Source organism: Phytophthora ramorum (assembly GCF_020800215.1).
Source record: "Phytophthora ramorum isolate Pr-102 chromosome Unknown Phyram_PR-102_s0005, whole genome shotgun sequence".
Lineage (NCBI taxonomy): Eukaryota > Oomycota > Peronosporomycetes > Peronosporales > Peronosporaceae > Phytophthora > Phytophthora ramorum.
In genome coordinates, this window is record NW_027150651.1 from 1149075 (window position 1) to 1169696 (window position 20622).

The 20622-nt window shown below is 53.4% G+C and overlaps 7 protein-coding genes across 7 annotated transcripts; 6 read left to right on the top strand and 1 right to left on the bottom strand.

The window, feature by feature from the left end:
* Positions 1 to 154: 154 nt before the first annotated feature.
* Positions 155 to 1507, top strand: KRP23_6037 (uncharacterized protein; the record flags this gene model as incomplete). The annotated part of the gene is made up of 1 exon (XM_067891176.1): positions 155 to 1507. One exon carries the CDS (start codon positions 155 to 157, stop codon positions 1505 to 1507), a length of 1353 nt encoding a protein of 450 aa, XP_067745557.1.
* Positions 1508 to 4018: 2511 nt separating this feature from the next.
* Positions 4019 to 6394, bottom strand: KRP23_6038 (uncharacterized protein; the record flags this gene model as incomplete). Its single annotated transcript, XM_067891177.1, has 2 exons — positions 4019 to 5082; positions 6046 to 6394. 2 exons carry the CDS (start codon positions 6392 to 6394, stop codon positions 4019 to 4021), a joined length of 1413 nt encoding a protein of 470 aa, XP_067745558.1.
* An 87-nt stretch (positions 6395 to 6481) lies between these two features.
* Positions 6482 to 8368, top strand: KRP23_6039 (uncharacterized protein; the record flags this gene model as incomplete). The annotated part of the gene is made up of 1 exon (XM_067891178.1): positions 6482 to 8368. One exon carries the CDS (start codon positions 6482 to 6484, stop codon positions 8366 to 8368), a length of 1887 nt encoding a protein of 628 aa, XP_067745559.1.
* Positions 8369 to 8520: 152 nt separating this feature from the next.
* KRP23_6040 (uncharacterized protein) lies at positions 8521 to 10725 on the top strand (the record flags this gene model as incomplete). The annotated part of the gene is made up of 2 exons (XM_067891180.1): positions 8521 to 9589; positions 10541 to 10725. The coding sequence occupies 2 exons, from the start codon at positions 8521 to 8523 to the stop codon at positions 10723 to 10725; spliced, it is 1254 nt and encodes a 417-aa protein (XP_067745560.1).
* Positions 10726 to 12484: 1759 nt separating this feature from the next.
* On the top strand, positions 12485 to 14872 carry KRP23_6041 (Ascus wall endo-1,3(4)-beta-glucanase; the record flags this gene model as incomplete). Its single annotated transcript, XM_067891181.1, has 1 exon — positions 12485 to 14872. The coding sequence occupies one exon, from the start codon at positions 12485 to 12487 to the stop codon at positions 14870 to 14872; it is 2388 nt and encodes a 795-aa protein (XP_067745561.1).
* Positions 14873 to 15617: 745 nt separating this feature from the next.
* KRP23_6042 (Ascus wall endo-1,3(4)-beta-glucanase) lies at positions 15618 to 17993 on the top strand (the record flags this gene model as incomplete). The annotated part of the gene is made up of 1 exon (XM_067891182.1): positions 15618 to 17993. One exon carries the CDS (start codon positions 15618 to 15620, stop codon positions 17991 to 17993), a length of 2376 nt encoding a protein of 791 aa, XP_067745562.1.
* Positions 17994 to 19052: 1059 nt separating this feature from the next.
* KRP23_6043 (uncharacterized protein) lies at positions 19053 to 20615 on the top strand (the record flags this gene model as incomplete). Its single annotated transcript, XM_067891183.1, has 2 exons — positions 19053 to 19748; positions 20418 to 20615. The coding sequence occupies 2 exons, from the start codon at positions 19053 to 19055 to the stop codon at positions 20613 to 20615; spliced, it is 894 nt and encodes a 297-aa protein (XP_067745563.1).
* Between the last annotated feature and the right edge of the window lie 7 nt (positions 20616 to 20622).

The window sequence follows — 20622 nt, forward strand, 5'->3', positions numbered from 1 at the left end:
GCCGGATTGCACTTCTGAGAACTGGTAGCAACCTCTATATACCGATACAAGGTGTTTATAGTGTTATTGGTGTGGTAACATTAATTAACAGGATAAAGGGGCTAACAAGTGACTTGCACCACTGAAAACGTGCAAACCGTCGTACAATAGTCCGATGGCTGTGGCTGTTGCTGGCAGTCCGCAGGATATGGAGAAGCTCCAGAAGAAGCTGCACAAGCGTGTGACGCAGGCCGTGGACGCGGTGTGCGGCGAGTGGGCGCGCGAACAGACGCAGACGCTGCAGGCGGACACGAGTCTGGACCGGTCGTACGGCAGCTGCCGCAAGCTCGTGGCGTACATCGCCGAGAACATGGCGACGTCCCCGGGCTTCGTGGAGCAGATGGACCGCATCATCCTTGCCTGCTTCAGTGGCGCCTCTCGACGCGTGCTGAACAACGTGGCCACACAGGAAGTTTGGTTCCAGTCCCAGGAGGTCCCGGACGAGCGAGAGACACCAAGACCTCGCAGACCTGGTAAAGCTGTTAGTGACAAGCCGATAATCAAACAGGAGAGGGTTGAAGTGACGGCAACTACCGTGGCAGACGGCGCGATGGGTCTCAGGACGCGCGAGGTGGCAGGATCGCTGCTCTCGAAACGACCTAGGAGCCGGACCAGCAAGAAAAAAATGTCCACGAACAGGTCGCTGCAAGCGCTGGTGGTGGCAGATCCCAAGCCGAAAGCAGCTACGCGACGGGTGGATGTGAGCTCTGCCGAGGAGAGCGTGGAAGCTAGAGTGGAGACGGACACGGACGAGGAACAGAAAAAGCGGAAGCGACCCAAAAAGCGCCTAACGCCGCTCGAAAAGCCGAGGGATGCATTGCCAATTGAGGACGCACATGGTCTGCTGACGTTCAAGGAGGCTATTGGGGAACTGTGCTATCAGGAACGACGGACGCCCGAACAGACCGAGTTCTTCAAGGAACGCTTGCGCAAGTCCATTCAGTTTGTGGATGCTCTGCTGTGCCATCCACCTCCAGGTAAGACATGCACGCGAACCTGCAGGAAAATCCGTGTGTCCATGTGCAAAAATACCACTCCGTGTGAAGACAAGATGTGCCGTATCTGGCACGACGTCGAGGCCCACACCGATCGCTGCAAGAACCCGAAATGCGAATTCAAACTCCGAATTCTTGTGCGCGAAACGATGCACAAGATCCACAGTAAGCAGTTGGAGATCAAGAATTCGAGCACGAAACTGCGACGAAAGAACTCAATGTTGGACGAGTTTAATACCACCGAGCTCAGTGAGCCGGGAACATTCACCGACTCGATCGTAGCACTCGAAGGCGAGATCGCAAATCTGGAGCAGTCCCTTGTCGACGAAGGCGCGGAAATGGCCACAATCAACGGCACCCTCGAAAAGTACTGGACAACGTTGAACGAGATCGGGGTTGAGTCGAGACACGACGAAATAGACAATTTCCCTGAGTTCGTGACGCACTACTCGAGCAAGAAGAAACGCAAATAGGTGAGGGCTGCGAACGAGTCAAGTTATTCTGCAGGTAAGTTTGCTTTGTATGTCCATGCATACACAATCGTGTTGTTAAAGGTGTACCCTCCAACGCTCAGCTGTGCAGCAGACGAAATGCTTGACTATTTATCTTGACTGCTCCCCATGGCATATTGGTGAGAGCTATGAGAGCTATGAGTACTCCAGCGGCAGTCCTCCTCGAAGGTTCTTGGCGCACCTTTTCAGATTAACATTACTCTGCGTTTGTGGCAGTGTAGTCGTTTGCAGCAATCGATGACCACGTCATCCATGGTGTGAGGTAGTGCCTCAAGTGCCACCTGATACCCACCGCATCAACACTGAACATTACGCTTTCAAGTTCATTGGGCGTCAATGGCTGCATTCCCCACTTCGCAATTTGCTGCCAAGCTTCCTTCCAACCAACCGAATCGGTGAAAATGACGTCCCCGCACCACCAGCGCGTGCCAGTACGAGAGCTATCCTATGGATACGGCCCAATGGACCAGACCACCCCAATGCACCTCGGGCACCTTTAAGCCTCGCATCAAGATACACATAACGCTCCGGGAGATCACCAAGTACGTTGAGAGCGGCCAAGTGAAACTGTGGTCGACATACGCGTTCGAGAATGCTCTGAACCCCGACACCAAAATCGAAACCTGCCACGTGCTGGGCAAGTTGGCCCGAACATACGGATGCAAGCTTATCAATAAGCTCCGATACATTTGCATGTACGCTTAAGACTCTGCATTTGCACTCACACAGTAGGATCTAACCAAATACATCTCGTTTATTGGACGTCCTTTTTGTATTCTCAATTGCAAACTACAGAAAGAACGATGAGCGCGGCGTCAGGACGCCCTGGCAGTGAGACCGGCACCAACGCGCCCGCAGATAGCCCCCCGTCGCCTTGTGTGGCAGTTCAACTACGTGAGAGTCTCGCACTGACCGCGCGGTTGCTACACGCCTACGATCAGGAACAGGGAACGCTGGATGGAGCCCCAACGCTGGAAATGTACCAGAAGTGCTGCAGAACATTCGTGACGTACCTAGCGGTGAACATGGAGACGTCGTCCGGATTCGCGCAGGAGATGGAAAAAATGATCGACGCGAGTTATAGGAACTCGAGTGTCAGGTCACTCGTTGTTCAAGACTTGTGGCTGTGCTGTGATGCACACGATGCGCATAGCAGGCAAGAATCAGGCGCCGTGCTTCGAACTCCCGCTCACCAAAGCACTGCAAACAAAATGGACACGGACACAAATGTTGTGGTCACTCCTTTCGCAATTGCTAGTGCTATCAGAGCGAGGCCGACGTGCTCTCCCCATGCCGACTTGGCAGTGTCCACGCCATCTAACCTGGGGAGAGGAGCTAAACGGCAGAAAAGAACCGCTTCTGTGCCGTCGAAACGGGCAAAACAGCATACGGTATCCCGTAACCTCTACAGCACAGGAAGCCTCACGGAGGCGTCTGACACGGAGACGGAGACGGAAGGAGAGGTAGACCAAGAACCCGAAAGACAAGCACCAGCAGTGCCCCAGCAAGACAAGGGCAATGAGGATTTCGTGTGGCCTTGTGTTGGTGTTGGTGCCGCGGAGCGTAGTGATGCGTTTATCAGGCATCTGAAGACGGCGTTGGTGTTGGTGGACGCAGAGAACTGTGCCCCTCCTTCTGCTATGGTTTGCACGCATGGATGCGACCAGATGCGCAACTCAATGTGTGCGACCCACCGCGAGCAGGGCGGCAAGGCGATGCCTTGCCACGACGGTATGTGCCTTGTATGGTGCATTGTAGACAAGCACTTGGTTCGCTGCCAGGACTCACAATGTGAGTTTAAAAACCGTGTCGGGTTGCGTCAAACGCAGCACGACATCCAACGAAACGAGGTTAAGCTGGAGGAGACAACCAGAAAACTGCAAGCTGCAAAGGCAATACTCGCTCAGGACGGCTCTCAAAGTGCATGTAACATGTCAAAGGCTCAACTTGAGAGCAAGATCGAAAGGTTGGAGAACAAGTGCTCGAAACTGGAGGACGCTGTTGGATTTCACAAAGAAAGGGAGCACACGTTTTGGGCGGACTTGAGTTCCATCGGGGTTCATCGAGGCAGCGATGGTATGAATGGCCTGCCAAGCTTTGAGAGTCATTATGCGAGGCAATAGCTGCTGAAGTTGAGTTCGATGTTGAAGTTGGTACGCATTTTGATATGAGTAGGAATATTGCCGTCTTGAAATCTTGAAAAGGCTCTCATGTTTCCAATCTGGAAGAAAAGATCAAACTAAAATAACGTTAACTAAATGCTCAAGTTTTATCATATATGTAAACGCAGCAACAGCGAGCCAAATGTAGTTTTAAAAACATTGGGACGTGAACCAACATTTGATAGCAGCATGCTTTGCCCAGAGGTCGCCGAGCTATTGATTCAACAACCATGCTCTTGTCTTCAATGGTTCATAATACACTAAACAGCTTCGTGATCATGCCTGCGGAGAGAACATCGTGTGGATGGTGTTAACGCCGCAATTGTTGTTGACTGGATCGCGCCTTCTTGCTTCGGCGGATTCTGCAGGTGTAGTGGGAAGAGAAGTCTGGGAATTCGTCGACTTTATCGGCGTTCGAGTCGATGCCGATGCTGTTCAACGTGGTCCAGTGCTGCTTTCTTGTGTCAATGAGAACGGCCAGCTCGGCGTTCAAGAGTTGCAGCTCATTTTGCAGTGTTTCGATCCGATTGAAAACCTTAGCATTGCCGACGCTGAGCGTCACTTTGCTACTGCGTCGAGGTGGGGAGAGAAGAGCTGTATTTGCGAGCTCTAGCGCATTGCGGGCTTCGGTGACTTCTTGAAGTTTGTGCTCAATGAGATGCATCGTCTCACGCAGCACGACGCGGGTCTTGAATTCGCACTGATTGTCGGGGCATAACTCGGAGTGAGTTTCTGCTTCGTGCCAAGCACGGCACGTAGGGTTGATACACGGCGTAAATTCGTTGCACATCTGCGCGCGGATAGCCTTGCAGTCTCGTGAACACGACTGACCACGTGGAGGCTTGCACAGCAAAGCATCGACGATTAAAATCGTGTCACGTAGACGCATCTTGAAGATGCACGTCTGATCTGGTGATCTTTGTGCGGCATCACAAAGGTTGCTGATTGGATCTGCCACTGCGCGAGCCTTTTCATTCGAGTTCGACTCGTTCAGCACCATCGAGTGAGAATCCATGGCATGGTGACCGACCACGGCATTTAGCATCGCCTGGAAACTCCTTTTTGCTGCATCCAGGTCACCAGTCTTGTCCCCAGCCGCTAAATCTCGTTCTACTTGACACAGTGCTGCGTCGACAAGCGCTTCACTCTGTTCATCCTCCATCCTTAGTGTTTCGATACCTACTTGAGCGTCAGCACTTTCTGTCTTTACTTTCTTGTTCTCACCTCCACCCTCAATAACACATTCAGTATGATCGTTTGTTGATGGAACCTGCTTCGCTACCTTGGCTTTTGCAGCTTGTTTCCCTGCCTTCGCAATCTTCGACTCAATTTTGGTTGTTGCAGGGGCTTCTTCACCATTCAAATTCTTCTGAACTGCCATGGTTCTCGCCTCTTGCGCCGCAATCGTCATGGTCCTCAAATCAGCATTCGATACAGCGACCACCACATCCAGCTTTCGCGTTTTCGCTATCGTTGATCTTGCTGATGCACTAGACAACTTGGAACCAATCCTCTGACCTTCAAAATAATTTAATCCAGAGTGGGTTTCTTTGTCATCCTTGGCCTTCTCGTCTTCCGAGTTATCCGTTTCTGTGGAACTTAAATCAGACGACTCAAAATGTGTTGACACTGCTCGACGGGCCCGTTTCGAGGTAGCAGCAACAGCCTTTGGCCGCTTACTTGTGACCAAACGTTTTCGCTTTCCCCACTCTCTCGGCCGCGAAGTTACAGCTGCACCGGGATTTGTTTGAACATTCCTTAAACCCGTGGTGCTCACCGATTCATTTGATTTTGAAGCATTTGTGCGCTCGTGATTAATTTGAGAACGCAACTTTGCCTTCTTAGCCGGAAGACTAGATCCAGGAGCATTAGCCTTTCCACTAGTGGCCCCAGACTGCAAAGTGTTAACCCTCACTGGAGCACTTCTCGAGGCGACAACAACAGCGCTGCTCACTTCATCCAAACCCGCAAATGGATTTCTTGGGGATAAGCGAGGATGTAGATTCTGTAGCGGGGATGTCTTTCGTTTAGACGCAGCACTTTTCGACGTTTTAGCCACCACTAGTGGAGTACCTTTCAGCATATCAGCAACAAGAAAGCCATTTTGGCGGCGCTTATTGTTGTTGGCATGTTCGCTTTTGCTATTCCTCGGTGAAATTGCTGCAGATTTTGCTTGAGCAGCATTGATCTCCTTGTTCTCCACCAATGCAGCGCTCAAGTTTGCAGCAGTTCCTACCACTGATTTCTTTGGCGCGTCGTTACCACCAGTTGACTGCACTTGGATCACTGTATTACTCCTCTTCATTGCTGTCACCTTCTCTCGTCCATCCGTCAAACCTGTCTTCTCTGCGCCGCTTTCCGGTCCTGTGCGACGCATCCACAAATTTTGCGTCACCACCGAGTTGAGCACATCCACTGGAGCGTTACTCTGGTACGCGAGGATGATGCAGTCCATCTGCTCGGCGAACTTGGACGACGTGTCCATATTGCGCACGATATACTCCACAAACCGTCGGCAACACTCGTAGTCGTTCTCGTTCCCGGACGCGCCAACTTGGGGCAACGTCGTTGGCAGCCCCAGATCCTCCACAAACGCATCACAAACGTCGTCCACCGCTTCTCCCACACGCTGGCGCAGCGAGCGCTTAAGCTCCGTCTTCAGGCGGCTCACAGCTGCGTCCGTCATGAGTATCTCCGTAAAATACGAACGTATCTTACATGGGGAGATTTCGTACTTAGTACTACCGAACTTTTTATTCTGCTCCTGACAAACATGAGCGAAGGGAGCCCGAACGTGCTGTTCGCGGTGGCGGACGAGCCCGCGCTGCCGGCGGCTAGCGGCCCTCTGGGACCTGCGGCCAAGAAGCGCAGAGGATCGGGGCGCAAGCGGGACCCAGTATGGGAGCTCACAACCGTGTTCTCGGACAAGCGTGTGGTGTGCAACCGCTGCAACGCGCTCATCCACCGCTACGGCATCGCCAAAGTCGAACGAGTGCGCAACCACTTCGAGCGCAGGTGCCCCAAGGTGCACGAGCAGATGGCGACGTCATCCAGGGCTGATGGAGCTGGAAGAACCACGGAGACCATCGACACGGAGACGGTCGAACTGCCGGCTCCAGTGCCAATAGAGACCAGCAACAGGCAGCACAAAGGCTCGGGCAGCTACGGCAACAAGAGCGGCGCTTTCAAGCGCAAGTTTGCCCACTGGTTGTATGCAACGGGGAAACCATTCGAAGACGCGGAGAACGAACTGCTGCTGAGTGCTCTGAAGGTGCTGAGAGGGGACGTGTCGTTGCCCACAAGGCATGAGTTGGAGAACGAGCTGTTGGAGCTCGAGTACGCGGCGTCGAAGAACAAGGTGAGCAAGGCCATAGGAGGAAAAAAGTGCTGCCTGACGGTGGAGAATAGGGTGGATGACGGAGGATGCGACGTCACGACGTACGCAGCGATTTGTGACGGGGTTCAGTACTATTTGGAGTCTAAGACGGCGGCACAAGACGTGAATGGAGAGTTAATGGCGGATGATGTGGAGGCGGTAATGGCCAAGGAGAAGAAGGCTGAGTTTTATGGCATCGTGGCGCCGACAGCGGCGGCGTTGTCTAAGTACACGCGTGAGAGGATCCAGAAAAAACACCCAAGGTGCTCGTTCTTCCATGGCTGTGTGAGCCACGCGCTCACTTTGCTGCTTGACGACGTTACCAGTATTCTTCCGTGGTTGGAAAGGGTCCAAGCTTCCGTGGTCGAGCTGGCGAGCGCGTTCCACGAAAACCGCAAGCTACAGGTGCTTTTGTCTGCTGGCGAGAACACCCCAGCGGCGGAGTTTCCGGTCTCCAGTTCTGTCTGCGCATCGCTGGAGGATGTGTTAAAGCACGAAAAGGAGCTGTACACTATCGTTGCACGCCGGGATTTCGTGGATGCTAGCACGCCAGCCGAACACGAGAAACTCAAGCGCGTTCAGGATTTCGTTCTGGGCGAGACGTTCGTTCAGGATCTCGTCAACTCGCTAGCCATTCTACGTCCTCTGCAGCAACACCTGAAGCATTTCCAGGAGGACCGGCCCCCGCTCTCGCAGGTGTTTCCTCACTTCGTGGAACTCCTGACCGTGTACTCGTCGATGGAGTGGGTGACCAAGAAAGAGAAGGCGCTGATCACTTCTTGCGTGACAGAGCGATTCAACGCCATTTATGGCGAGTCGCACGGCGTGGCGTACATGTTGGACCCGTTGTATCTGGGCGAGGCTTTGGATGCAAGGAAAAAGAAGGAGGTGGAGATGTTTATCGTTCGATTTTGCGAGCACGAGGGTCATAACGTGGACATCTTGGCGCAGCTCGAGAAGTACAAGGCCCTCGTGACTGAGCTGAGAAACAGCAATGAGGCGTACTGGCAGTTGCTTCAATCTGGTGCTGTGACGCCTAGTGACTTTTGGGTGGAGCGCCGACAGTTCCCACACCTGCAACAGTTGGCGCTCGCAGTTTGTACGTTGCCAGCCTCGAGTATCTCGCCGCCCCCGTCGTTTGGAGCGCAGAGTGTTGAGGTTCATTCGCGTTTCAACCGCGCACTGTCTCCGGATAAACTCCAGAAGCTCAGCCACGTATACTGCAATTCGAAGAGAGACGGGGGTAGTGATCCATTATCAGCAGGATCCCAGCTGCTGTGCTGAAGGTAGCGCGAGTTTGTTGTATGTATTCCAACCAACTAAACGGAACGTGTACATGTATGCAGAGCTATTCCTTTGCACTTCAACTTGCCTATTTAGCTCGCAATCTGTCATGTATTATGCTATTGTACAGGCTAGAGCCACTTCGAATCCCGATGGCTGCGAGAAGCGAAGGCTCGGCGGTCGTGGACCGATTGAAGCTGGAGCTGCATGAGCGCATGAACGAGACGCTGCACTCCGTGTGCGTTGCCTTCCAGCAGGAGATGGAGTTGGCCGCGCAGCCGCTAGATCCGTCTCAGGTGGACTATGACACGTACAACGACTGCTGTCAACGATTCGTACGGTACATCGCAGCCAACATGGACACGTCGCCGTATTTCACGCAGCAAATGGACCGCATCATTCTGGCGTGTCATAGCAACACGTCGGAGCAGGTGCTGGGCTCGCTGGTGACGAAGGATGTGTGGCTGCGGCCAAGAGATACACACAACAATGGGGAAGAGAGGGTGAGTGTCAACAGTGGAGCAGTGGTCGCTGCTGTGGAGGCCAAGGGGACTGTGGTGAAGGTTGAAAATGCTCAGATGGATGCTGGGTCGAGCTCTGGAGGGTTACCGATGCGTGCTGAGGCAAAGGCAGATCCGTCGAGGAGTGGACGTAGCAGGACGCTAGCACGAAAGAGTATTGCGTTCGCTAGAGAACCTTTGTCGACCTCTGCATCTGCTGTTGCTACGGGAAATAAGAAGAGGTTTTTGGAGACGAGACCTGCACTACCAGCTAAGAGGCAACGACAAGAAGAGGACCGGGGTGTGATTGATATATTGAGTAGTGCAGAGGAGGCAGACGACGGGGAAGAAAGTGGTGAAGTGGATATTGATGAAGAATTATTTGGGGGGGCTGATGCCGATACGGAAACGGAGGACGAATGCAGCAGTGAAGTGGAGGTTGATGTTGATGTTGGCAACGGTGATGAAGAGGATGAAGATTGGATTGAAAGTGAAGATGCTGATGATGCGGAGAAAGAAGCGGCCACTCGGAGACCTATTGTTGACCCTGTTGGGATGCTCTGTCACCCTGAGCGCCGGTCTCCTCGTCAGACTAAGGTTTTCAAGGACAGATTGAACAAGGGCATCCAGATCTTGGATGCTCTGTTGTGTAAGCCATCACTTGGAAAACTTTGCTTGCGAAACTGCCAAAAGCTGCGACGGGAGTGGTGCCAGAATGTCGGTACTTGTCGGAACGAGCTATGTCAGCTCTGGCATGGAGTAGATGCACATGTCCTTTGTTGCAGAAACAAACAGTGTGAATACTCGATTCAAGTTATGTTGCGTGAAACGATGCATCAGATTGAGCACCAGCATGAGCGCATCGACAATGTGCGCAGAGAACTCAATAGTCGAAGGAGAGAAGTGGCTGAAGCTGAATCTCGACCACCCAACCCATTAAGCAGTACATTGTTGCTCCAAAAGCAAGTTGACCTACTCGAGCGAGAACTAAATAGCGAGGAGGAGCAGTTGGAGTTTTATTTGTGCGTGAAGCGGGTAAATATTGATGCTGCAAAAGAAGCAGAAATTGACACGGTTGCCCAGCTTGCAGACTTTCAGAAGCATTATGCGGTGAGAGAGAATAAGGAGCCCCCTGCTAGTCAGGTTTTGTTAGCTCCTACCAACCAGTCGCTCGCGAAAAAAGACGATCTTCTGCCACCAGTAGACGACGCAATCGGAAAGCTTTGCTACGCTGGACAGCGGTCCCAGCAGCAAACCCAAATATTCAAGGAGTGCCTGCGAAAGTCCATTGAATTTATTGATGCATTGCTTTGCAAGCCTCCTCTGGGTAAGGTATGCGCACGCAAATGCAAAAGGATCCGCGAAAATCGATGTACCAAAGACGTACCGTGTGACGATCAAATGTGTCGCAATTGGCATAATGCCGAAGCACATACAGACAACTGCACTAACCCTCAGTGTGAGTTCAAGCTCCGAATCGTGCTACGAGAAATAATGCACGCTATCGAGGAGAAACAACGCACAGTACAAGACGAACGTTCTAACGTCCGGAAGAAGAAGTCGGCATTGGAGGCTATCAAAAGTGACGCAGAGAACTCAAAGCGAAGCCACAGTTATAGCCTGGTCGACCCTCGGCAACACGATAGGTTTCTCGAGTCTGAAATACTCCAAGATGAGATTGATCAGCTCGCCGAAGACCTTCAGAAAGAAGAGCGACTGCTACACGCCTTTAACATGAAGAGAAAGGAACTCAGGGAGAAACTCTACACTATCGGTATTGACGAAAGCGACGACATTATTGATGGCTTTCCGGACTTTACTGCTCACTACGAAACCAAGCGGAGATCGCGAAAGTAGAAAGCAAGCGCTGCAGATAATACATCGGTGGTGGGTTTACCGGCTAATATATCGCTTCCTGTAATTTGTTATGTCGCTCGTGCGAGGTCTAAGAAAATCCTAAAAAACGCTATTCACGTACGACTGAATATTACTGGTACTGTCTGGGGTCAAGAACTGCAAAGGTGAGAAGTTGCGCGCAGAAGCTTCAGATGTGCTGCGTGCTTTTGAGAAAGCAGGAGTAATGTCACCTCCGCATCAATGAATGAACAATGCACAATTATAATAGTCCTAGGTTGCAGCTATTTCACGTTACGTTACGCAATTCGTTGTGGTGAGTATCCTTAATGCCAACGCAGCAACGTCAGGACGCACCTGGTTGTTCGTGTAGCCGTCGGCATTGATGGGCTCCTCGATCGATGGTCTTGACGTTAGTTCGGGAGCTCTAAAGTGAAGTGACCGACATAAACTATGTACCACACATAAGGGCAGGCTGGCAACATATTCGGGGGTATGTGGCATACCGTCACTTCCTCGTACCTTTTCATCTGGCGCCATTATGATTGTTACCGTGGTGCATAATGCAAGTAATCTTAAGAACCGATTATTTGCAGGGCTTGCGTGGGATGGTCACGTATTATAGACACTTAACCTTCGTCAAATCGAGTTGCCATGGGATGCGGAATATCAATCGTTCACCGGTGGAGGAGGATGCGAATGGAGTCTACAGTGGACAGCAGGCAGATTTCGGCCGTCTTCAATGATATACTAGTACAAAGGCCTTCGGAAACTGAACCTTCGGCAGCTTCCTGGACAATTGAACAGCGATAGTTATTGAATGATACTTGGATTTGGGGTGCGCGTAGGCAGTCGCTCTTACACTCCTGTAACGGCGCTTTAGCACGAACTATTTTGGCCAACAGAATAAATAATAATGCAGGGCCACATTTTACTTTCAACACCAATGCCCTATTAAGGGTGGCAGTCCAGAGAGACAACAGGCATGAACGAGACTGGGGGAAGCGTTCGCAGTACTATAATACCGTACAATAACGTGGAACTGTGCAGTATTACGAGAGGCATCAATTGAGTGGTGACGCGCGAATTGACGATTTGCAGCCGACGGCCGCAAATCGGCCTCAAAAATCAATGCTCTCGTCTCACATGAACTGAGCCTTACATGTATAAAAGCATGTACAAACGCAAGAATAGAGTGGGTCTGGGCTTCAGAAAATGACGCAAATGGCACTGAATACATATGTGCCACAAAATGCAAAATGCAAGAAATTGTGCTGTGCAAAATTGGCATTTTTTTTATAATGCAAGGTGAGCGCTGCTTCAAGTCATTTTTCAGACACCGCACCTGGCCGAGTTGAGGGTTTAAAGACGGGCGGACCCACGGCTACAGACGAGAGCCAAGGAGCGCGTGTCCGCTCCCATGCCATGTTGGCATTGACACATCTACTTACTTTATAATAACTCACCGCGCCGGTTACCTGAACATGTACTAGTACTTCTGTGCGGACGTATTATAATACTTGACGGCCCAGCCTAAAACCTATTCCTTGACCTTCTGGGATTGCAAAGCGTGGCGCAGGGCTCCTGGACATGAGCTCTGTGCCTCCACCAACCTCCATAAGAAATGGACTGGGATCAGCTGGTACCCTACTTCATTACCAATTCATTTTCGTGTTTGCCGCCTACTGCGCACTCCGTGCACAGTCCCTCTCCTGCCAGCTTCGACCAAAACTACCGTTGAAGAGAACCAACCGCTGATACCATGAAGGTGCTCGCCTTGCTTCAAGTTGGCGTGCTTGCGGTGACTGCACGCCGCGTTGTCGCATCGCTCACCGACCCCGACGTAGGTGACGGCTACAACTTCCTCGACGGAACCGTGAAGAGTGCCACTGAGAAGTTGGTCGGAACGCTCAGTCCCAGCACCCCCACCGCCTCTAGCAGTACCCAGCAAACCTCGTCGAGCGGCGGGTTCTTCGCGGCGTTCGGCACTGATGGACCGTCCGAGGAGCTGTTCGAGCGCAATGGCAGCCTCGAAAAAATCGTGCCGATCATCAACGTCGCTAAAGAAGCGCTCAGCCTGCCCATTCCGACCAACGATTGGTGGGGCAACCTCATCCACGTCACGGACCTCAAGAACGTGTCGAACTACGCGGCGTGGTCCAACCCGTACGCCGTGAAGCTACCACGCGAGGCACCGTATGGACTGCAGACGTGCTACTCGTACACGTACCGCGAGATCGCGCCGGAAATCAATGGCACGGTCAAGTACTACAACCATTCATACCATAACGACCTGACGCTGTCATCGGAGGAGTTCTTCATGTACGAGCCGACGTACGAAGTGTACGAATGGGACGAAGGCGGCGCCAAGCTCCGCACATGTGACGAGGCCAGCGGCAAATGCATGGACTCTGCGCTTGTGAGCGGCATGGCGTTTGTATCGGCCAAGTACGACGGACTCACCCCGCGCATCGACACCGAACACGATATCACAGCCGTGGACGACTCGGCGCCGGGCAAGTTCGTCATCCACCTCAACAACAGCCAGACGTGGGTGCTGTACGCGAGCGACAAGAGTATCTCGTTCCGTGTGGAGGACTCGGTCGTGTTCTCGGTGAACGCGTCGGGTTCGTCGCTGGTCGCGGACGCTGGGTATTCTGGCACCATCCGAGTGGCTTTGCTCCCTGATGATGCTGACGACACCGTGTACGACGAGTTTGCATCGTGTATGGTGCTCGGAGGTAGTGTGTCGATGGAGTCGCGCACGGGGTACTCGCTGCACTGGGCCACCGAAGGCAACACCTGTGACACGGTGGGTCTGCTTCACTTCGCGCTACCACACCAGGTGGAATCGCTGAGCGGGTCTCCGACGACGGCGGGCAGTCAGGGTGCTATCGTGATGCACTCGGCGACGCGCGGTGTGATGGTTGGTCAGGTGACGACAAACCCGACGTGGTCTTTTGTCGAGCCAGAGGCGGACTTCGAGGTGGACTTCTACCCTGTGCGTAAGCCATCTCCGTGGATCGTGTTAGAGACTGACATGCTGAGGACACTGCAGAAGGATATCATAGCGAACTGGTCTGACTGGAACGCTAATAGCTGGTATTACAACGGCAAGTACTTCCAAAAGTACGCGTCGCTGTGTCTGATGGCAGCCGACAGCTCGGTGGTGGGCCCGGATACAACGTTGCTGTCGTACTGCCTGGAAAAGTTGGAGAATATGATTGAGCCCGTGCTGAACAATACGTTGTCTCCTCCGCTCATGTACGACACGCTGTACCGCGGCCTGATCTCGAGCTCCATCTTCCAGACAGGCAGCATTTACACGGAGTTCGGTAACGGCATGTACAACGACCACCACTACCACTACGGCTACTTCGTGACGGCATCGGCCATTCTGAAGCACCTAGACCCGAACTGGTCTCGGATGCCAGAACTCGAGAAGGTCATCTGGACGATGCTGCGCGATGTGGCTAATCCGAGTGCCGACGACACGTACTTCCCTCGTTTCCGTCACTTTTCCTGGTATTTAGGTCACTCGTACTCGCACGGCGTGACTTCCATTGACAATGGTAAGGATGAGGAGAGTACGTCGGAGGACATCAACTTCTTCTATGGTATGACGCTATGGGGCCGGGTTACTGGAAACAAGGCCGTGGAGGACCTGGGAAGTCTGATGCTGCGTCTCGATGCGCATGCCATTCGCACCTACTTCCTCATGACGTCCGACAACACCGTTCACCCGCCAGCGATCGTGCGCAACCATGTCACGGGCATCTTCTTCGACAACAAGGTCTACTACAACACGTGGTTCCTGGACGAGAAGTACGCGATTCACGGCATTCAGATGATCCCAGTGTCTCCGATCAATCAGCTCGCACGTACGTCGACATTTGTGGAACAGGAGTGGAATGACATCCTTTCGAAGGAGCCGATTGTCATTGAGGTCAACACAACCATTACGTGGCTGTCGCTGCTTCTTGTGAATGCCGCGACTGTCAACCCGATTGAGTCGTTGCACAACCTCAAGAACGCGACAATGGACGACGGTTTGTCACGATCGTGGGCGCTGTACAATGCAGCTACTCGCTGCCGAGATGACGTGGACGTGAATGTGACTGCGGCTGTCCAGTTGACCGTTGCCGTGTAAGGAGCGGCTCAAGGCGGAGCAGAGTGCAATGGAACACTCTTTGACTAAATGCAGGTTGGCCCCCAAGGTGCAGAATTCATACAAAGTTGAATTTCCATAGTCCAACTTCAGCAGGATAAATTCTCCTATCGCTCACACATATTTACTATTGTCGAGTTTTCGTGACCACAAGAAAGCCAATCCCATGAGTCTCATGTCGAAGTTGCCTCTTCCACTTGCAACGTTTGAGAACGAGCGGCATTACAATACAACGATCAACCTGCTTATACCGGGTACATGTACTTTTAACAACTCGTGCAGAATGTACAGTGCTCCCACTTCGTGAATTGGTTTTAAAAAGCGTACGGTGCAAGCGGTTTTTTACCTTGTGCCTCTTGTACCCAAGCACCGATGATATCCACAAGTTGCACTACATGTAATACATTACCGGCGGTAATCTAACACAGTCTGGCTTGGCAAGCCTCCAAGGTGGAGGATCGTGGCGTCACGATCCCCATTGCTTCGCGTAAACAGCAGGACCAAGGCAAGCTGAACATCCGTCCGACGATTCGTTGTCAACGAATACGCCACGCCCTTAGTCACCGGCTATTTAATCGCCATAGGGTCGAAAATGCGTGGCGGCGACGGAGACAGGAGCCTATCCTGCATTTTTCCTGTCCTGGGCAGCCGAGTTATTGACGCCCTCACCGCTTACTGCACAAGCAGTACTCTTTAGAACCTTCACACGGGGTACTTTACGAAGAAGATGAAGTTTTCCGTGTGGGCCAAGGCTGCGGTTGCTACAGTGGTCGCGGCAAGAACAGCGCGAGCCACGCTGGATGATCCTGATGTTGGCGAGGGTTTCAACTTCCAGGACGGGACCGTGGAGAGTGCAACCGAAAAGTTGATCGGTACCCTTGCCCCCAACACCCCAGCAACCACGACAAATACCCAGCAGGATTCGACGAGCGGCGGGTACTTCCAAGCATTTGGCACCGAGGAGCCATCCAAGGAGCTCTTCAAACGGAATGGCACTCTTGCCAAGTTGGCCCCGATCATTAACGTCGCTGAAGAGGCTCTCAATCAGCCCATTCCGACGAACAAGTGGTGGGGTAACTTGATTCACGTCACTGCAACAAACAGATCCGAGAACTACCCTGCTTGGGCCCAGCCGTACTCGCTACTGCTGCCGAAACAAGCACCTTACGGTATTCAAACCTGCTATCCATACACCTACCGAGAAATCGCACCGGAGGTAAACGGCACGGTCAAATGGTACACGCACGGAATCCATAATGACCTCACCCTTTCGGCAACACAATTCTTCAACTCATCCAAACCAAACTACGAAGTTTACTCGTGGTCTGACATTGGAGTCAACCTCCGAACATGCGACGAGGCCAGCGGCAAATGCATGGACTCTGCGCTTGTGAGCGGCATGGCGTTTGTATCGGCCAAGTACGACGGACTCACCCCGCGCATCGACACCGAACACGATATCACAGCCGTGGACGACTCGGCGCCGGGCAAGTTCGTCATCCACCTCAACAACAGCCAGACGTGGGTGCTGTACGCGAGCGACAAGAGTATCTCGTTCCGTGTGGAGGACTCGGTCGTGTTCTCGGTGAACGCGTCGGGTTCGTCGCTGGTCGCGGACGCTGGGTATTCTGGCACCATCCGAGTGGCTTTGCTCCCTGATGATGCTGACGACACCGTGTACGACGAGTTTGCATCGTGTATGGTGCTCGGAGGTAGTGTGTCGATGGAGTCGCGCACGGGGTACTCGCTGCACTGGGCCACCGAAGGCAACACCTGTGACACGGTGGGTCTGCTTCACTTCGCACTACCACACCAGGTGGAATCGCTGAGCGGGTCTCCGACGACGGCGGGCAGTCAGGGTGCTATCGTGATGCACTCTACTACCCGTGGAAAAATGATCGGCCAGATTTCGACAACTTGGACGTTTGTGGAGCCGGAAGCAGACTTCGAGGTGGACTTCTATCCGGCGAAAAAACCATCGCCTTGGGTGGTCCTTGAAACAGATATGCTAAGGACACTGCAGAAGGATATCATCGCAGACTGGAAATTGGACGCTGATAGCTGGTACTACAATGGCAAGTACTTCCAGAAGTACGCGTCGCTGTGTCTGATGGCAGCCGACAGCTCGGTGGTGGGCCCAGACACAACGTTGCTGTCGTACTGCCTGGAGAAGCTGGAGACGTTGATTGAACCAATGCTGAACAACACACTGTCCCCACCCCTTGTATACGAGACGCTCTACCGTGGAGTCGTCTCCAGTTTAATTTTCAAAACTGGTTGGCTGTACATGGACTTCGGCAGCGGCATCTACAACGACCACCACTACCACTTCGGCTACTTCGTGACGGCGTCGGCCATTCTCAAGCACCTGGACCCGAACTGGTCTCGTATGCCGGAGTTGGAAACTATCATTTGGACGATGCTGCGTGATGTCGCGAACCCGAGTCTTGAAGGTCATTACTTTCCAAGATTCCGCCATTTTTCCTGGTACCACGGCCACTCATATTCGCGTGGTGTGACGCTACTAGACAATGGCAAGGACGAAGAGAGCACGTCCGAAGACGTCAACTTCTACTACGGTATGACGCTATGGGGCAAAGTGACCGGCCACAAGGCAGTGGAAGACCTCGGCAGCCTCATGCTGCGCCTGAACGCGCACGCCATCCGAACGTACTTCCTGTTACAGTCGGACAACACCATTCACCCGCCAGCGATCGTGCGCAACCATGTCACGGGCATCTTCTTCGACAACAAGGTCTACTACAACACGTGGTTCCTGGACGAGAAGTACGCGATTCACGGCATTCAGATGATCCCAGTGTCTCCGATCAACGAGTTGGCCCGCACCTCGACGTTCGTGGAGCAGGAGTGGAACGACATATTGTCCAAGGAAAAGATCGTGACCATGAAGAACAGCAACAACACGTGGCTGTCGCTGCTGCTTGTGAACGCGGCGACCGTCGACCCGGTGGACTCGCTGCACAAGCTCAAGAACGCGACCATGGACGACGGACTCTCCCGATCATGGGCGCTGTACAACGCAGCCACGCGCTGCCGAGACGGCGTCAAGACCGTCGGGCTGCAGGTCGCCGTAGCTGTTTAACGCGACGTTAATCCTTTCCAAGTTCTGTACGAAGTATTTCCCATCACTACGCGTTTGAGCTTCATCTTTGTGGTGATCTCCCGAAGTTTGCGACCGCGCTCGCAGCGAAGTATAAGACGTTGTTGCTGCCGTCACGCCAACCGTCTGAGATGGCGCGCAAGTACGAGAGGTGACGGTGGACGGCACTCCGCGTCGGCCGCAGAGGCAGGAAGTGTCGCATCCGCAGCCCTCACGCCGCGCGCAATGATAACTTTAGCGTCAGATGAAACGACGCGCGAGGAGGAGTCACCTCCAGTACATGCTCCAGCTGCGGCAAGATCAAGGAGAAACTGGGAGCAGTACAAATGCTCGTCATGGACCGAGACTTCAACGGGGCCAGGAACATCTTCAGCAAGAACGTCGACATTTTCTACTAAGCTTAGCCTCGTTGAATCCAAGTGGTGTTGCCTTAAATCTGGCCCGCGCCCAAGAGACTGCTACTATACCATGGTTCATTTACAGTACAAGCTACATTGAATGAGGTAATCTTGAAAATATTCCGGTCAGGTGATGCCCTCGCAGGCACCACACACCATGAAGCACTACACACCATTCGAACGCAGCACCACGGCTGGTTCACCACGTGCCATCTCTTAATAGCTGCAGCAGACGGCGGTCTCCATATGTCTGTGCTTTGAGACCATCTCACTGAGTTGGTCTCCACATATTGCAGGGCGGCAGAGCAGGATCTCGGCGAAGGCAGTTCGGAGTCCAAAGGGAAACGCAAGCCGTTTCTTTCCCAGCCAAAATTCCGTTATCTTCAGAAACGACTTGGGTTTTGTATGGCTCCGGTCTTTGCGCATTCATCGCCTCGGCGCCACTCACATCTGCTTCCCTCCGACTCGAAAGCGAGTGCCCCGAACCCCCTTCCCGAGAGATTCCTTTGCAGTCGGAGCGCGAGCGCCCCATTCGATGCTTTGCGCCGCCCAGAGCTCTGTCCAGGAAGAAGCAGCAGTGGAGTCGTCGGACGCAGACGCAGCACGTGTCATCCAGTAGGAAGCGACAGGAATCCGAGAGCCCATGGCGCCGATCTCCAAGGCATTCGAGGCCAGTCAGCGGGAATGGCCGGCGTCCAGCACCGGAAAGAGCCCCAAAGACACGCTGGACTGCAAGAAGTGGGGCAACGTCAAGACGTGGACGTTTGCGCAGCTGCTGGCCAGCTCCTTCGCCAAGGTGTCGCTGGAGGACGCCATGAGGAATGGGGGCAACTCGCCCAACGCCGAGAAGAAGAAACCGGCGTCCAGTGGTAACAACGACTGGGACTGTTCCTACAGTTGCTTGAAGGCGGTTCCCCCGACGTCGTCATCGAGCACGGCACCGTCGAGTGGTAATAACGACTGGAACTGCTCGTACAGCTCGCTGAAGGCCCCGCCACCCATTTCGGCGTCCTCGTCCTCCAGCACGTTGGTGTTGGATGCGGACGTGCACCTTCCGAGACACTCACTAGAGGAGCTGCTGCAGCACGAAGAAACGGTAGAGGAGACGGAGGAGGAGGGCCTGATAGTTTGTCGAGACCCCACGCGTTACGTCTTTGACATTGTTCGCATCATTGGGTCCGGATCTTACGGCACGGTGCTGCTGTGCCGCTTGCGCGCGTGCCCCAACCGCCTTTTCGCGGTGAAGGTGGTGTACAAGTCGAAGCTTGGCAGCATCAGCGGACTGAACGGGGACAAGAACGCGGGTCGTGAGGCGAGGCGTCTGCTGACGGAGAAGAAGGTGCTGTGCTCGGTGAACCACCCTTTCATCACCAAGATGTACTGCTCATTCGAAACCCCCGATGCGCTCAACTTTGTGCTGGAGTACTGCCCCGGTGGCGACATGTACTTCCTGCTGGAGAAGTTCGCGAAAAACCGACTCCCCGAAGACCACGTGCTCTTCTACGCAGCCTCCATCGCGCTAGCACTGCGTTACCTCCACGACCGTGGCATCTTGTACCGCGACCTCAAGCCCGAAAACATCTTGCTGGATGAAGCAGGTTTCCTGCGTTTGGCCGACTTTGGCTTTGCGCGCGAGCAGATGCGTCGATCAGAGCAAAGCTGCACCAGCTTCTGCGGATCGGCGGACTACATCGCTCCCGAGGTGGTGCGCGGTGCCGGTTACGGCCTAGCGGCTGACCTGTGGAGCTTTGGCTGCGTGGTGTACGAACTGCTCACGGGATACCCGCCCTTTTACTCACCACGGGATCGTGCCTTGCTTTTCCGCAAGATCGAGAAGGAAGAGCCCAACTTCCCGAATCATTTCTCGCCAGAGCTGCGCGACTTCCTCTCTGGGCTGCTGCGCAAGGATGCCAACCAGCGTCTGGGCAACGGTCCCAACGGAATGCAAGACATATTCGACCACCCGTTCTTCGCAAATATAAGCTGGCACCGTCTCGAGACGAAGCAGGTATCTCCGCCGATCACCCCAACGCTGGCAAGCGAGCTCGATACATCCAACTTTGAAGATCAGTTCACTTCCCAGCAAGTTGAAGGCCACCTCGTGTACGAAGAGCGAGAACCGCAAGGCGCTCTGTCTGACGAAGAGGATAACCACTTCTACTTCGGCGACTTCGACTGGTGCGCTGACGCTTCTCATTTTGAATAAATGACGT